Raw genomic sequence first — 17,880 nt, 5'->3', positions numbered from 1 at the left:
CCCTGTGGTGATTTCAGGAGGGCAGGGTCAGGTGCCCCCATCTGGAGAGGCACCAGATGTATTAGAAAGTGCTTTCTCTGGGATGACCCACAATGCAGGAAGCGAGCTATGTTAGCAATATCTGAATTAACTCATAGGTCAGAAATGTCAGGAAGGAGGCTCTGTGAACAGAATGGAGGGTCAGGTTTGAGGGGTAGAGTTCTGTAGGATGAGAAGGGGGTGTAGAGTTAGATGGGGCAGCAAGAGGCAGCAATAAGAAAGGAGGTGGTGAGAGGGGCAGGCTTGCTCTGTTTACCCAGCCCTCAGAGAACGGTGCAAACAGGTGGGTCCCTTTTGGGGAGCTCAATGTCCTAACCTCCTGGCTTACAAAACAGGTATGTGAAGGACTGATCTAGAACCAGGATATTACATGCCTCATATTCCATTTGAAAAAATCAATTTTTCAGGAGGTCTGTAATTCCTAAGGCCCATTTAGTTCTAGGAAATGAAAACACTCCTGTTCCTGGCTAGCTGATGGGCATCAGAAGGATTCCTGATCAGAGAAAATGAGAAGATGCAGGTGCACAGGCGATAGACCTCTAACTGCATGCCATTTAGAAGAAACTTCTTAGATAACCCCAAGAACAAAGTTATTTACAAGAGCAAAATCACATTTTGTATTTAGTAACCAAAACAAACAACAAACAAACAAATCCTTGCAGTGCTTCTGTAGCTAAGGAAAGCTTGACAACAGCTGGATTTTAGAGATGATTGCTATAACCCCACAGAATGCAACTTCTTGGATGCCCATTGGTTATCATACATAACAATGTTTAAATTTTGCCTGGTTCAGGAAGCGACATCTAAATGGGCCATTAAAGGACAGTGAGGGATTTTCAGTATGAGGGACGACGCTGTTTGGGAGACCTTTGGAGACAGTGAGTTGTCTGCTGAAAGGATTAGTCCTTTTAGATGCTGTTACCAAGGTAAATGCAGAAATGGTAATAGGAATGACATGGCCATTTCTCTTTGGAATTAGTCCTTTTACAGATAATGATGTATTGGCCTTATGTCTCTGGAAGATTCCTTCTACATTCTTGCACATTTGTGAATTTGGTTGCCTCATTGGTAACAGAATCTAAAAGGACTGATCATTCTCTCTGAAGGCCTCCTGAACCACGTGGTCCCTTATTACACTGAAAATCCTTACTGTCTTTTAATGCCCCATTCAGATGTTGCTCCCCCAACCAGACCTGTCCTCTGCTCTCCTCATTCCTTCCTTTCTGCATCACAGCCAGAATAAATTCACTCTGGGCTCCTTCTGCCTCTCCCCTATGTTGCCCTTTGTCAGTGAAAATTGCTCCCGTGATGTCCTGGTGTCCTCTCTCCTAAGGCCAGAAGTTTCTTGAGGTCCAAGACTGTGTCATGTCAATGTCCAGCCCCCTCCTGCCATGAAGAGAGCCTTGAACACATTGAATGCTCAGTATCTATTTATTAAATGAATGCACAATTGAAAGAGTGAAGATTGAATGTCTAGATATTTGTCCCTCTAACCCACAAGCTCACATGCAGCAGAGCACATGAATGTGTGTGTGCCAAGGCCCCAGAGGCTGGATGCCCGCATACGTGCTGATGCATGTGCCCTAGGGAGTCCCTCTTGGTTTACATCCGTTTAAAATCTCTGTCTTCTTCTTGATAGAGAAACAGCATGATTTCCTAGACTGAATTGAAGAATGAAGGTGAGAGTACAAACAGTGGGAGAGACGTTTCCTCAGCTGTCAGAACAGGAACGACCTGGGTTATGGAAGCCCAGAAAGGGAGGACTTCTCCTGGTCCCAGTGAAAGATGCTTCCAGAATCTGTAGCTTTACTTATTTGCTTGGATCTCACTGGAATAACTTGGTGGTGAGGTCACCGGTTCTGGGGTGATCACTGGGTTTGCTGCATAGATGTTTGGATAGATGACACTTACCTGGAAAACACAGGCACACAGGGGGCATGCTAAGAAGGACGGGCCATGCACCAAAGGCCTCGGACACCGAGGAACTACTCCTGCTCCTGAGCAGGCAGTGGAAAGCACAAAGAGCTCCCTTGTCTCCACCTTTTTGGGGGCATCTTTCCACCCACTGAGGAGCCCTGGGACTCACATTGCTTGATTGACAGCAGACCAACTGGCAGCCAAAGTGGGAAGATGCACATGCAATGCCAAACTCCAGGAGGCAGAAGACCAGCAGCACACCAGAAATCGCCATTCCAGGGTTCTGTAGGCAGAGCAGATGGGGAGGACAGGAGCACGGGACTGGGAGTCTGAACTGACCTCTCACTGGGGCCCTGCCATGGACTCTTTGTGGCTTTGCGGAAGTCCCCTATCCTCTCTCAGCCTCGTGGGGGGACATTTCCCACTGGGTTTTTGTAAGTATCAAGTGTGGGGATAAAAGAATGGTTATTGCAACATTTACTTGGTAGTGTTCCTCTGAGAAAAAAGATGACCATGTTTAGGGAAGCCCCTTGATAGGTTGCTTCGGGTGTGCTCTGGAGTCAGAGAGGGGAGCAGTGACACTGCTCTGGGGAGGCCGTCGGTAGGAATTGGAGGGTATGGGCAAGACACAGAGAGAACAGAGAGATGGTTAGAGGAAAAAGAAGGAGTTGGGCGCCATGGTGGGAAGGGGGAGGCCACAGGAAAAGGCCTCCTGTGAAAAATGAAGACTTCCCAAAGCAAGGATGTCTTATCTTCAGTAATCAGTGGTTTGCTGGGCTCTGATGTAAACCTCCACCATCCCTCTGAATGTGGGGAAAAGAAAGAGAGATCAGATTGTTACTGTGTCTGTGTAGAAGGAAGTAGACATAGGAGACTCCATTTTGTTCTGTACTAAGAAAAATTCTTCTGCCTCGAGCTGCTGTTAATCTGTAACCCTACCCCCAACCCTGTGCTCCCTGAAACGTGTGCTGTGTCAAATCAGGGTTAGATGGATTAAGGGTTGTGCAGGGTGTGCTTTGTTAAACAAATGCTTGAAGGCAGCATGCTTGTTAAGAGTCATCACCACTCCCTAATCTCAAACCACTCCCTAATCTCAAGTACCCAGAGACACAAAACACTGCGGAAGGCCACAGAGACCTCTGCCTAGGAAAGCCAGGTATTTTCCAAGGTTTCTCCCCATGTGATAGTCTGAAATATGGCCTCATGGGATGGGAAAGACCTGACCGTCCCCCAGCCCAACACCCATAAAGGGTCTGTGCTGAGGAGGATTAGTAAAAGAGGAAGGAACGCCTCTTTGCAGTTGAGGTAAGAGGAAAGCTTCTGTCTCCTGCTCGTCTCTGGGCAATGGAATGTCTCGGTGTAAAGTCCATTGTATATTCCACTTACTGAGATAGGGGAAAACTGCCTTAGGGCTGGAGGTGGGACATGCTGGCAGCAATACTGCTCCTTAAGGCATTGAGATGTTTATGTATATGCACATCAAAAGCACAGCACTTTTTTCTTTACCTTGTTTATGATGCAGAGACATTTGTTCACGTGTTTACCTTCTGACCTTCTCTCCACTATTATCCTATTATCCTGCCATGCCCGATAATGATCAATAAATACTAAGGGAACTCAGAGGCCGGTGCCCACGTGGATCCTCTGTATGCTGAATGCCAGTCCCCTGGGCCCCATTTTTCTTTCTCTGTACTTTATCTCTGTGTCTCTTTCTTTTCCAAGTCTCTTGTTCCACCTAACGAGAAACACCCACAGGTGTGAATGGGCAACCCACCCCTTCATCTGAACCTTTGGGAAAATGTCAGCCTCTGAAAAGACTTTCTTGGCTTGTGACAGTGGTGTTTTGTGGAGGGCAGGAATTGGGGCTGTTTCTCTGGCTTGGGAAGAACAGTCAGTGAAAGGATCCCCAAAATGAAGTAAATTAACCGTAGCAGGTGGTAACCGGGAGAAATAGAAACCCTCCATTTGCTGTTACCCAAGAATACCCAGGAGTATGGAGTCTTCCAGTGTATCTGGGAAGCGAGTTTCAATGTAAAAGGTCCATCCAGGAGACTCCCATTACCATTTGGGTTCCAATTATGTGACATGAGAACATTTCATAGTGAAGGTGGATGGCATGCAGTAGGTACCAAAGAAATGCCTCTCAATTATGACTTTTTAATTTTTTTTTTTTTTTGAGACAGAGTGTTGCTCTGCCACTCAGGTTGGAGAGCAGTGGCATGAGCTCAGCATTGTGAGCTCCGCCTCCTGGGTTGAAGCGATTCTCCTGCCTCAGCCTCCTGAGTAGCTGGGATTACAGGCACGCGCTACCATGCCTGGCTAATTTTTGTATATTTTGTATAGATGGGATTTCGCCATGTTGCCCAGGCTGGTCTTGAACTCCTGAGCTCAAGTGATCCACCTGCCTCGGTCTCCCAAAGTGCTGGGATTACAGGTGTGAGCCACCGTGCCCGGCCTCAATTATCTCAATTATGATTTTTAAAAACAGCATTGGTGACAGCCAGATGCTTGGAGAATTCTCTCTTTTGGAGAGGCCTCTCCTTAGCCCCTTTTCTTCTCCTTCCTCTCCATTTAGCAAGTGGTTATTAAACATCTACTTGGTAGAAGCGGCTAAGAAATGCATCCTGAGAGGCACAATCTAGTAGGAAAACAGATGCAGATGATAATTATAATTCACATCAGATAGGGTAAGAGCTACAGAACAGCAAAAAGGTATCCCAGAGCACTGAGGAGGGAGAGGTTCATTGTCATGAAGGGATTTAGAGAGGGTGAGGGTAGAGGCAGTTGTCCCAGGAAAAGGGGAGTGCAGGATGTCTAAGTCAACGGATCACAGAGACTTAGAGTAGAATGGCCCGGGCAAAGTATGCTGGTCTTTTTCAATTTTTTTTAAATACAATTTTTTTACACATAAAATATTTCATGGAAAAGGGGTCCCTCAAGCAGCTGAGATATTTGTTATTTGATGAAAAATAATTCCTGATGTGGAAACCCCGGAGTATCTCCATTCCTTGGGTCATTATTTGCAAAGCTCAGATGCAGTCCGACCCTCCATGTTCAGATGGGATGACTGAGGCTTGAAGGTGGAATGGGTGGTGGGCATGGGGCGAGTTCTCATTCCAAGATCAATCATTGGCAGAACTAAGATTAAAAGCCAAGTTTTCTGAATCAAAAATTGCTGCTCCCTCTACTCCAGGGCACCTGGCTGTGCTGCTTGGGGTTTCGTCTTTCCTAAACTCTTCTCCCATCTTCCTTTCCCTTAGTTCCTCCACCAGCATTTGCTTCTTAATTTCTTCTATTGGGCAGTCCATGCCTCCCTGATTGGTTCTTTCCCAGCAGGAAAATTCCCAAGTACTCGCTTGTGCCTGTCTCTCCCAGTGGACGGGAGTAGCTGGGGTTCAGGGTGAGTGAGAGATTCGAAGGGAGGTGAACTGTAGGGCACAGTGAGATAGAGCCAGATCCCCCAGGGAGGGCAAATACCTGGCTGAGGAATTTGGACTTTAATCCTAAAGTACCTGGGAGCCATAAAATGTTTCTGGGAGGGGAGAAACTCAAGGAACTTTTGATAAATGACATGGACTTGGTCCATAGGGTCTCTAGGGAGAGGCTTTGCCTAAGAATCTTGGAAAGATAAGTCTTTAAGTCTCTTGCAGATAAAAGGATCTGATCAAATACAAACAACAGTTAATGGCTGTTGATGTTTACTGAGTATGCATCACAGCTGGCACATTCATTTATTCCTTGACAAATGCTTATGAAGTGTCAACCGTGTGCCAGACACAGTTCTAGGTATTTGAGGTATGACAGTGAGTGAAACCAAAAACATCCCTGTCCTTAAGAATCTCATTCTAGGGACAGGCAGTAAGCATGAAATGTAACAAATAAGTCAGTTGCAGAGGGTGTTAGATGCATAGACTACAGGAAAGATAGATAAGGGGAAGGGAAGCGGGTTACTGGGAGAGTGTGGGTGTTGGGTTGTTCAGGTGGGCCTCATTGGGAAGGTGGTTGCAGATTAGTGATCTGAAGGAGGTGAGGAAGGGACAGAGGAAGCTGTGGGAACATCTGAGGGAAGAGTTCCCCAGTCGGAGGGAACATTCCAGGCCCAAAGGTGGAAAGATGCCTGGAGTGTTGGAGAAAACATCATGGAGGTTCCCGTGGTTCAGCAGCAGAACCAGAGGATGGCAGCAGAGCCAGGGGCGGGGGGCACCAGAGGGCCAGCATCTTCAGGCTGCTGGAAGGACATTGGCTTTTTTTCTGAGTAAGACGCCAGCAGAGAAGTGACGGGATCTTGTGTTTCCAAAGGATCCCTCTGGTGGCCATGCTATAAACAGCTGCAGTGAGCCCAGAGTAGGAGAAAGGGAACAGTCAGGAGGCTGTTTCCATGATTAGATGAGAGATGCGGTGGCTCAGGCCAGCGTGGGAGTAGAGGGGCTGGGGGAAAATGGTGGGATTCTGAATGCATTTTGAAAGTAGAACCAACAGGATTGCCCGAGGGATTGGCTGTGAGGTGTGAGAGAAAGACAGGGTCAATGACGACTCCAGGGTTTTGTCCCGAGCAACTGGAAGGATGGAGTTGCCATCAACTGGAATCAGGAAAACTGAGTAGAGAAGGTTTGGGAAGTGAAATCTGGAGATCAGACTTGGATGTATGAACTATGAGCTATTGAGTTGACCATTGGACATGCTAGACTGGTGTATAGGGGAGAAGATTTGGCTGGAGCCATGTATTCTAGAACAATTGTCATAGACAAGGTGTTTCAAGTTGCCAGACTAAATGAGATAGACAAATGAGTACAGAAAGAAAACCAGAGAACCAATTATTGAGCCTAAGAGATTGGGAAAAAGAGAACTAGCAGAGGAGAGAGAGAAGAGGGCAACCAGTGAGGGTGGAGCCTGGAAGTCAAGCAAAGTCCCTCTGAGAAGAAGGATCAATCACCACATTGGGGATTTGGAGAAGAGCAGGTGTTTAGGGAAGTGAGGCTGAAAGTCTAATTGGAGCAGGTTCAGAGAGAATATGAGAGAAGAGGATTGGACTCACTAAAGTGTAGACAATTCTTTTAAGAATTTGTCTGCAAAGAGGGCCAGAGAGATACAGTGGTAGTGGATAAAGGAAGTACAACGAAGAGGAGGTTGGTTGGTTTGTTTTTTAAGAAACAAAAGCATGCTTAATGCTGATGCAAAAGCCCCAGCAAAGGGGGAAAGACTGATGATGTAGAGGAGAGACGGGATGAGGGAGAGGGGAGGAGAACTTGAGCAGGTAGGAGAGGAGGGACTCAGTTGCGCAGACAGAGGATTGAATTTACGTGGGACACAGGTAGCTCATCTGTAGCTGCCCTGTTCTATTCAGCAACCACAATTCCCATGTGGCTTTTAAACACTTGAGATGCAGCTGGTCCCAAATTGAGATGTGCCATAAGCGCAAAATATAAACTGGATTTCAAAGATTTAGTTCCCCAAATGCAAAATAGCAAACCAAGTTTTTATACTGATTACATGTTGAAATGACAATATTTTAGATATACCGGGTTAAATAAAATAGATTATTAAAATCAATTTCACCTGTTGCTTTCACTCTCTCTCTCTTTTAAATGTGGCAACTAGAAAATTTAAAATAACATGTGGCTTGCATATTTCTATTGGACTGTGCTAGTGTATAGCAGAGGTGGGTGAATTATGATCCATGGGTCAAATCCTGCCTGCTGCCTGTTTTGTAAATAAAGTTTTATCAGAACACAGCCATATTCATTTGTTTAGTGTTTTCTGTGGCTGCTGTAAGGCAGTTATAGCTACATGACAGAGACTGTAGGCCTGCAAAACCTTAACTGCTTACTATTGGCTCTTTAGAGAATAAGTTTGCTAACCTGTGGCTTATAGTAATGGGCAAGAAGGCAGAGAATGTGAGGAGAGGCGCTGGTTGGTGGGCACATATGCATTCTTTGTAAAATTGCATTTAATTCTCTCAACATTGCCACAAGGTAGGTATTGTTCTACAAAGGCAGAAACCCAAACTGAGAAAGGTCATGTGCTTAAAGCTATGGGTCAAGGACTTTAAAATTTGTTCCTATGCTGAAAGCACCTCCTTTTCCTACCATGTTCAGTGAGGTAGCTTGGTTGTCAAGCCCTTTCTGGGAGTTTTGTAAATGTAGCTAATTCAGAACTTAGAGGATCTTTGGTTGAGAGGGATACTCACCACACCCCAGGCGTAAGGATAATAGTTGGGGTAGGCATATGGGTGGGGAATACTTAGATCTGTGATGAAGAGTATGACTCCAACTGCAGAGCAGATTGCACTGACGATGTTCAAGCCCAAACTGCCAGACAGCTGAAGAAGACACAGAGGGTCAAGGTGGGCGAGAAAAGCTGTTATAGCTGAGATGAATGGAGACCCAACAAGTGTTTCTTTTTCCCCCCAATTTCTAAAATTGTGTTAACATATATGTAACATAAAATTTAACATCCTAATCATTTTCAAGTGTTACAGTTCAGTAGCATTAAATACATCTACAATGCTGTGCAACCATTGCCACCATCCATCTCTATAACTCTTTTCATCAAAAAGTGTTTCTTAATGTGAATCCCAGGAACCCTATTTCCACTGCAAGTAAAGGGGTGTTCTGTGCAAGAAAGGTTTTGGGGTAAGTTAGCTTTGAAAATAGCTGGGTTGGGCAAAGGTAAACAGATCATGGTGGTGGGACTTCTCAGAGCCTTTAATGAGGACTTTAGATCTTTCAGAGAGGAAACAATACATAGAGATTTTCCCAAGTTCATGTAACTATCTTCATTGAGCATATCATGGGAGAAGTGTTCTCAAGAATAATCTTTGGGGCTGGACGCGGATGCTCACATCTGTAATCCCAGCACTTTGGGAGGCTGAGGCAGGTGGATCACCTGAGGTCAGGAGTTCAAGACCAGCCTGGCCAAAATGGCAAAACTCCGTCTCTACCAAAATACCAAAAAATACAAAAAATACAATAATTAGCTGGGCATGATGGTGTGCACCTGTAATCCCAGCTACTAGGGAGGCTGAGGCAGGAGAATTGCTTGAACCCAGGAGGCAGATGCTGCAGTGAGTTGAGATCAAACCACTGCATTCCAGCCTGGGGGACACAGTGAGACTCTGTCTCACACACACAAAAAAAAAAAAAAGAAAAAGAAAAAGAAAAAAGAATAATCTCTGGGAAACACTTGACCTATTTGTCCCATAGGATAAATAGAATCTTAGCCCAAGTGTCTTGGGATGTGATAAGCTCAGATGCTCCATGATTCTGGGCCATGTGCAGAAAGATAACGCTTCCACATTTTGAGCTTTCTTTTGAAGACTTTCAAATAGATCTCATCTGGTTGTAGGGACCTGGTCACCCTTTACCCTTCGTAACCTGATTATGAGACAAATGAAGGTATTTCTTGGTCTGTTGCTAGGGGAGCACAAAGCTTTGTCCATGTTGATTATCAGAGTTCTGTTGGCTGGATTCCTTAGGAAAGCGAGTGACTGAGCCTCCTTTGGCTTCCCCAGAGTCCTCTTCTCTGTACTGGAGGTACTCTTGGCTCCTTGGTCTGCTAGAGGGCAGCCCTGGGCCCCTGGGAGCTCTGTGCCTCTCCATGGCAGGGCTTCTTAGGAAAGCTGTTATCTCTCTCTCTCTCTCTCTCTCTCTCGCTCTCCATACTCTGATGCCTTAACTAAGGTGACCGTATTGCCCCTTCTCACTTCTGCATCCTCTTGGGACTTTTCCACATGTGACTCCAGGGCCAGGCTCCTGTGGCCAGTCTGTATGAGTGGGAATGTGTGTGAGCACCCTGTGTCTGGTTATAGTAGGTGCAAGGCTGGGGGAGGAATTGTATGTGACCTTATTTTCCCCTTTGTGACACCATTCTATAGGTCTCCAGTTGGAAGAGCTGGTCTCAGAATGTAACTTACCAGGCAATAAGAATATGGCTGATTTTCTGCTGCCACGGAGAGAGATCCTGAAATGATAAACTGGTGCAGAACAGAGTGGGTTTAGAAAGAGGTCAGGGGCTAGGGTGCCCTTCCCCAGGCTTCTGTGATTCTGGTCACACACAGTGGGTACCTTTGCTGGAACCATCAGCTCAACATGGGCAACAGAAAAAATGAGCTGTTTTGCACTGCCTGAAAGGGCACTGGGGTGGGATAAATATATATTCTAGGATCCAGCAAACCTGGTTTTAAATTCTGGCTAGAAACTCTTGACCTTGGGTAAGTTATTAACTTCTCTAAGTCTTTATTTCCTCATCTACAAAATGGAAAAATTTATAGCTCTTCCCAAGTGTCATTGTCATGAGACAACTTATGCCCTACATCTGGCATTTAGTATATCTTTACACTTAGTAGATGCTCAATAAATGTTGGATTATTTCCTTGTATTTTATTTTCCCACAAGTACACCCTATTGTTTTCCAATCTTTATATCAAGATTCAGTTAGGTTTGGGGGCTCTGGAGGGGAGAAGGAAGGGGTTACCAGCATCTTCTCTGCTGCTTTTAGATAGAAGCCTGACATCAATCCTTGCCTGCCTGCATATCTGGACAAATAACTTTTAGTTACTCAGATAAACATTGTGTCGCTATGATGCTGAACATCAAATACGAGGATGATGATGTCAATTGCGTGCATTTCATCCAACATGGTATTCCGCAGGCACTGTGGCTGATGGGATTGCCTGCCATCATTTGCCCAGTGGGCTAGCAAGAGTGGTATGAGAGGGCATGAGCTATATTTAATAGGAGCTACCATTTGTGGGGCACTATAGAAAATGCTTTTTTAGAAAAGGCTTCATTGACATATAATTCATGTATCATATAATTCACCCATTTAAAGTATATTATGCAATTATTTTTAGTATATTTATAAAGTTGTGCAATCATCACTACAATGTAAGTTAGAACATTTGCATCAGCCCCAAAAGAAGCCGCGTACCGACTAGCAACCCATCACTGCCCTCCCCCCAACAGATGAAGTACTTGTTTAACCTCGTCTCATTTAACCACATGGTGGCCCATCAAGCACTATTACTCTTGCCATTTTATCAATGAGGAGACTGAGGCTTAGAGATTTTAAACAACTCACACAACATCATCCAGCGGAGTTTTCATTGTAAATAAGTGTTTCCACTCTATGGCACATGCATTTGAGAATCAAATCCAGACAGCTTGATTTCAGACTCCATGTTCCTAACCCTCACTCCATACTCCCTCCCACCCATGGCAGATGCATGTGCCATAGAGTGGACATAGTTATTTAAAATGAAAACTTATTCCAGCTGTTTCCGCCTTCCAAGGCCAAGGCCATATTCTCCTATGAGTGGAAAAACAAATCTCAGGCTCACACCTTTCTGTTTATAGAGATTTGATGGGGAGGAAGGGCTGGACTTTTGGTGTCCCTCTCAGTCCTTCTGAGGTGCCAGAGGAGATGAGCCTTTGTTTCAGAAGAGGATATTGATGATCTTTGGGAAATAGAAAGACAGTCCTGGGATCAAGAAGGCAGCAAAGAGCACAACTGCCCTGCAGAGCAAAAGGAGGAAGGTCATGAGGGCTGAAGGGACTCAGCAGCCTGGTGGGAGGGGGCATGGTCAGTGAGGCATTTGAGATGCCAGGACAACTGCCTGCTGCTCACTGGCACTTGGTGGAATCCAGTGCTCCGTGGTAGGCATTGTGTGCTCAGTGGTAGGCCTGGGTGGCCGTGATGCTAGCCCTCTCCATAGCCCCACATTCCACGAAGGTCAGAGATACAGGAACAGGTATCTTGTGAGTGGTTGTGGGAGGGAAAGGGGCTGAGTTCTGAGTTTGGGTGTGTGCAGAGCCTCGCTAGAGGAGCCCTGTTCATTTGCAGAACTTGTGTGGCTGTCGGGGATGGAGATAGCTCTAGGCTATTTTATTTAACTCTTATAAGGTAGAGGGACATGGGCTGGCACCTAGGTTACTCTGGAGTTGTGCCATTTATGAGGAAAGTTGCATTAGTGTCACATGTAGGTGTGTGAGTCAGGAGGAAGACTGTAACAGAAGGGAGAGAAAGGAGAAAGGAAGGTGGAGAGGGGAGGAGAAGGAGAGAGAGAGAGTGTGTGTGTGTGTATGTGTGTGTGTGTATGTGTGTGTGTGTATGTGTGTGTGTATGTGTGTGTGTGTGTATGTGTGTGTGTGGGGGGGGCAGGGGGACACTGCAAAGGAACCATAAAGGTAATAAACTGACGTGGAAGAAGGACTGTAGCTCTTAACACTTTATGGAGTCACGGATCACTCTGATAATCTGACGAAAGCTATGGACCCTTCCAGAAAAATAATACACATTTAGCATATTAGGTATTTTGCCAAAATGGAGCCCCCAAAGCCCATCTGCAGATCTAGATTGAGTCCCCAGTGCTCAAGCACTCAAACCCTTGCTGTTCTACAGCTGGGAAGCCACTCTTCACCTTTGCTGAGTGTTTTTCTCCTGGAGCTCAGGCTTGTGGGCCTATGTCCAACAATGCCAGGGGCTATTCCCAGTGTATTTTTTACATGTGGATGTTTTCTTTGTGAATTAAGAAAACACATCCCTTTTGGCCGGGTGTGGTGGCTCACACCTGTAATCCCAGCACTTTGGGAGGCTGAGGCAAGTGGATCACCTGAGGTCAGGAGTTTGAGACCAGCCTGGCCAACGTGGTGAAACCTTGTCACTGCTAAAAATACAAAAATTAGCTGGGCGTGGTGGTGCGCGTCTGTAATCCCAGCTACTAGGGAGGCTGAGGCAGGAGAATTGCTTGAATCCGGGAGGGGGAGGTTGCGGTGAGCCGAGATTGCACCACTGCGCTCCAGCTTGGGCGACAGAGTGAGACTCCATCTCAAAAAAAAAAAAAAAAAAAAGTAAAAAGAAAATACATCCCTTTTGAGGGGATGTCACCTTGCGGGGTTGTAGCTTGATATTATGGGCTGAATTGTGTCCACACCCTCTATCCCCCACCAAATTTCGTAGATTGAAGCCCTAATCTGTAGTGCTCCAGAATCTGACTGTGTTTGGAGATAGGGTTGTTAAAACCGTCATTCAGGTTAAATGAGGTCATCAGGGGGGACCCTAATCCAAAATGACTGGTGTCCTCATAGGAAGAGGAGACTAGGACACAGGCATGGAGGAAAGGCCATGGAAAGGCTCAGGGAGAAGACGACCTTATGCAAGCCAAGGAGAGAGACCTTAGGGGAAAACATCTGCTAACATCTCCATCGCAGACTTTCAGCCGCCAGAACTGTGAGATAACAAATTTCTGTTGTTTAAGCCATCCAACCTGTGGTGCTATACTCTGTTGGGGCGGCCCTACCAAACTAATATGCTTGCGGAACGAGGCCAGGGCTGGCTGGGTTCCTATCCCCTACATTTGGGTGGCTGGGAACCTTCCGCAGGGCACAGCTGCACAACTTGGCAAGGTGGCCTTGAGTGCCTTGGCACCTTCTGGGAACTCATCGGCAGGAGGACTTGAGTTACTCACCCACAAGCCTCCCCAGAAGGGAAAGCCTCCGTAGAATGAAATAGACAGGTATTCCCCTACGAGAACCGTCGCCATGATGGAGCCGAGGCCGATGTGAGCCAGGCCAATGATGATCTGGATGGCCTGTCAGGAGAGCCACAAGCTGAAGTCTTGTTTCTGAGGCTGGGTCCTGCCTCCCCTATGAGCCTCCTTTTAATTTTAATAAATGTTTTATTTTCATGGTCTAAAAAGTAATATGGGAAATACAAAAATGAAATAAAAACTACCTGTAATCTCCCCTCCGCCTGGAGAAAACAACTGTTTACATTTTGGTGTATTCTCCCATTATTCTTTTCAAATATATACCTTGATAGCACAACATGGCCCCCTGAATTTTATTAACTTAATATTTCATCATGAATGTGTCCTCATGGCATTAAGTATTCTTGGAACATATGTTTTTTCAGGGCTGCTCAGATCCCATTATGGATGGTCTGTGGAGTAGCTGAGACAGAGTTATTGGACAGGTAAGATTATTTCTACTTTTTTCTATTATATGTAACATTGTGATAAACATCCTTCTATGTAAATCTTTGCCTTCATCTCTTATTTCTTTAGGATATTGTTATGTGTTAAATTATGCTCCCCTCCCCCAACCCTCCTCCAAATTCATGTGTTGAAATTCTAATGCTGAGTGCCTCAGAATGTGACTCTATTTGAAAACAGAGTTGTTGCAGATGTAATCAGCCAAGATGAGGTCACACTGGAGTAGAGTGGGTCTCCGATCCAATATGATTGGTGTCCTTATAAAAAATGCCATGTGGGCCAGGCACAGTGGCTCACACCTGTAATCTCAGCACTTTGGGAAGCTGAGACGGGCGGATCACGTGAGGTCAGGAGTTCAAGACCAGCCTGGCCAACATGGTGAAACCCTGTCTCTACAAAAATACAAAAACTAGCTAGGCATGATGGTGGGTGCCTGTAATCCCAGCTACTTGGGAGGCTGAGGCGGGAGAATCGCTTAAACCTGGGAGGCAGAGGTTGCAGTGAGCCAAGACTGCGCCACTGCGCTCCAGCCTGGGTGACAGAGTGAGACTCTGTCTCAAAAAAACAAAGTTTTCAACTTTATTATGGTGTGAAAGTGACATGAATTCAGTAGAAACCGTATTTGGAGTACCCATACAATCATTCTGCTTTTCATTTTCAGTCCAGTATTCAGTAAACTATATTAGATATTCAAGAACACTATTAAATAGGCTTTGTGTTAGATGATTTTGCCCAACTGTAAGCTAACCTAAGTGTTCTGAACTTGTTTAAGGTAGGCGAGGCTAAGCTATGATGTTTGGTAGGCTACATGTATTAAATGTATTTTTTACTTATGATATTTTTAATTTACGATGGGTACACTGGGACATAATCCCATTGTAAATGAAAGAACATCTGTGTATGTTTGTATATTACACACGTGGTAGCAAATACAAATATATTACTTCCTTCAATTCACATAAATGTAAGCAAATTATACACAGTGTCTGCCCCTTACTTTCTTCCATTAACTCCATATCTTGGGGTGTGTCCCTATCATTACACAAAGAGCTTTCTTGTTCTTTTCATAGCTCCACTACATTTTATTCTTTGGATGCACTGACTTAACCAGTATATTACACTGACTTAACCAATATACTGACTTAACCGGTATTATATTGATGGATATTACAATTTTTTTGTTATCACAAACCACGCTGCAATGAATAAGCTCATACATATCACAGTTTTTGTGGGCACAGGCATATCTGGAGGATGAAGTTCCAGCAATGGAATTATTGGATATTTTGTAAATTTGGCAGATACAAATTTCCCTCCCTAAGGGTTGTATCAATTTTTGTTCCCATGAGCACTATCTGAGGGTGGAGCTAGGGTTGGAGCTCGGGCAGTCTGCATCCAAATTCATGCCCGTCATCATTCAGCTACACAGTGAAATGGGCCTTTCTTTGTCCTGCGCAGGACAGCCTCTCAGGGGTTGCGGTGACCATTTATGTCGTTGGTTGCCTAACCTGCTTTGTTTCCTGTTGGGCAAATATTTGATTCGATCTTATTGGATTCTGACTCCACCTTGTGGTCTATTTTGGTCTTGCTGGGACCCCTTTCTTCAGAGGCCACAGGGCTGGGCGTGGATCCTGGCAACAGGATCAACCTTCAAGCGCGCTGCTTTTTTGTTGCTTTTCTTTCTCTTTCCGAAAATGCCTAAATCAGAAAATACAAGGTCTGCGCAGAGGCCCCCTGTGATGTTGTGCAGCTGAGCTTTCTAATAGACCTGTGCTTGGCAAGGCGCGATCAACTCAGCCCCACTTGCGGGATGTAGTGTTTGTGTATTTCCCAGGCCTTCCCTTCCCCCTGCCATCACTCCAGCTGTGCAGTCTGTGGCCTGCAAAGGGAAATCTCACTTACCCCCAAGGTTTTGCCTTCTTTCAGAGCTTTCTGCACAGGCTGCCCATTCACATTCGACACCAAACTAGGTGGGTTCCCAGGAACTAGGTGGACTTGCGGCTGGCTGTTTGGATACAGGGGCACCTGAGACATAATTCCTGGGGTCACAGGATAACCATTGTGGGGTGCCACCACCAACACAGAATTGGCCACCGGAACTGCTGAAGTCATCGAATTCATGCTGCCAAGAAATAAATGCGAGAGAATTTTCCCTCACATATGGACTTGTCCTTTAAAAAGGACTTTTGCTTCTTCTAGCTCATTGGAGCATCTTAACCCTCTACAAGTTTATGAATCCCATGTTACAAATAATAGATTTCAGTTATAGGGCACTTAAGAGGTGCTTTACAAATACATTTCCTTTCATCCTCTCACCTGCCCAGTTTTACAGATGAGAAAACTAAGACTCGAAGAGGCTAAAGGCTACCAGAGGGCAAGGGGTCTGTCTTTTCCATCTTTGTGTCTCTCATAGTGTTTATTTTTTAATTTTTTTTTGAGACAGAGTCTGGCTCTGTCACCCAGGCTGGAGTGCAGTGGTACGATCTTGGCTCACTGCAACCTCCACCTCCCAGGTTCAAGCAATTCTCCTGCCTCAGCCTCCTGAGTATCTGGGATTACAGGCCCCCGCCACCACACCCAGCTAATTTTTGTATTTTTAGTAGAGATGGGGTTTCACCCTGTTGGCCAGGCTGGTCTCGAACTCCTGACCTCAGGCGATCCGCTTGCCTCGGCCTCCCAAAGTGCTGGGATTACAGATGTGAACCACCGCACCCGGCCTCTCATAGTGTTTAGAGTGCTGCTTTGCATATGTTAGTACTGGCTGAAAGCAAAAGTTCAGAACTAGAAAATCTCTTGGACAACATTGAGTTCAATTCTCTCATTTTCTGGAAAAGGAAACAGGGTGAGAGAGTGGACAAGAATCCTCCAAGGTCCCAGGTATGTCAATATTAGTTAAATGGAGATTATCCCTCTCAAGGGAAGCCCCATTGCCAAGGCAGTGTCTGTTCATTGGGTGGCTTCCACTGCTCAATTTTCTAGGCTACTTATACATTCTAATGTGGTTTTAAAAATTCTTTTTCTTTTTGTTTCTCCCATCCCCCTCCATCTCCTGTCTTTCTCTTTCTTTCTCTTGGAGCAGACTCAATAAAGCTAGTACAATACACTCTGTCTATCCCTCATCCACACTGGTTCGCCGTAAGTCTCACTTGGTAGAAAAACCTTATCACCAACTCCCAGTTACCAACCACCAGATTAAGCAGACTCACCTTGCTCTGCCAGCAGCCACGTATCTCTTGATCCTATTCCCTTTTCTTTGCTGTGGGGACCTTGTTTTTTTTTCCTGAGAGAATGAACGTACTGGGGCCAGTTGGGTGGTAGGGTTAGAAGGATCCGAAGTCCTCTATTTCCTGGATGCAGGCCAGGTTACGTGCTGCTTAGAGCTCAGTTTCATTCTTATTTATTTCCTGTTTTGGTTAATGAGCCAGTTAAATATGGTTTGATTTGACAAGAGTCTATGGTATAATCTCCACGGAGAAGAAAGGGTTGGGCTGGTTGCTCTGGGAGACACAGAAATGAACTGGGCACCCAGGGTGCGCTGTATTTAGCTGTAACATGAGACAGGATGAAATAACCACCACAGAAGAGAGATAAATGTCCCCACAGGAGAACAGAGGAGAAAATGATTTGTTGGACTTGAAGAGATTAGGGAAGACTTCAAACAGAAGGTGGCATATGAAATCAATAAACTGCAGTCCAGAAAGGGGTAGAATCACAGCGAGTGAAATGAGACTTGTAATCAACTTAGATCTATTTTCATCCAAGTCAGAGCCAATAGAAAATCAGAAGCCATCCATGGGAGGGCATTCCACATATCTATGGCATACATCGTGTGAATTGCACAGTACAAAAACAGCTGCATGGAATAGTCCATGACAGATTTACCGTTGAAGAAGGTGAACAATGAAGAACAAATGAAGTTGATGAGATGGCTAGAA

At 45.3% G+C, this 17,880-nt stretch overlaps 1 protein-coding gene across 1 annotated transcript; it reads right to left on the bottom strand.

Moving 5' to 3' along the window:
* Positions 1 to 1,455: 1,455 nt before the first annotated feature.
* MS4A8 (membrane spanning 4-domains A8) lies at positions 1,456 to 17,317 on the bottom strand. The gene is made up of 7 exons (XM_508463.6): positions 17,152 to 17,317; positions 15,848 to 16,067; positions 13,421 to 13,543; positions 9,869 to 9,928; positions 8,144 to 8,275; positions 2,126 to 2,239; positions 1,456 to 1,950 (listed from the first exon to the last, which is right to left on the bottom strand). Exons 2-7 carry the CDS (start codon positions 16,064 to 16,066, stop codon positions 1,846 to 1,848), a joined length of 753 nt encoding a protein of 250 aa, XP_508463.4. The 5' UTR covers position 16,067; positions 17,152 to 17,317; the 3' UTR covers positions 1,456 to 1,845.
* Between the last annotated feature and the right edge of the window lie 563 nt (positions 17,318 to 17,880).

This window comes from Pan troglodytes, chromosome 9 (assembly GCF_028858775.2).
Source record: "Pan troglodytes isolate AG18354 chromosome 9, NHGRI_mPanTro3-v2.0_pri, whole genome shotgun sequence".
In the NCBI taxonomy this organism is placed as follows: domain Eukaryota; kingdom Metazoa; phylum Chordata; class Mammalia; order Primates; family Hominidae; genus Pan; species Pan troglodytes.
The sequence above is the reverse complement of the archived record's forward strand: the minus strand, read 5'-3'. Positions and strand labels throughout refer to the sequence as shown.

Bases quoted from the DNA above. Each gene is read 5' to 3' on its own strand.
- MS4A8 (XM_508463.6), bottom strand. From the start codon at position 16,066: ATGAATTCGATGACTTCAGCAGTTCCGGTGGCCAATTCTGTGTTGGTG. The intron at 13,544-15,847 runs GTAAGTGAGATT...CTCTCCTGACAG, and splicing joins AAGAAGGCAAAACCTTGGGG to GCCATCCAGATCATCATTGG. The intron at 8,276-9,868 runs GTAAGTTACATT...TGTCTTCTTCAG, and splicing joins AGCCATATTCTTATTGCCTG to CTGTCTGGCAGTTTGGGCTT.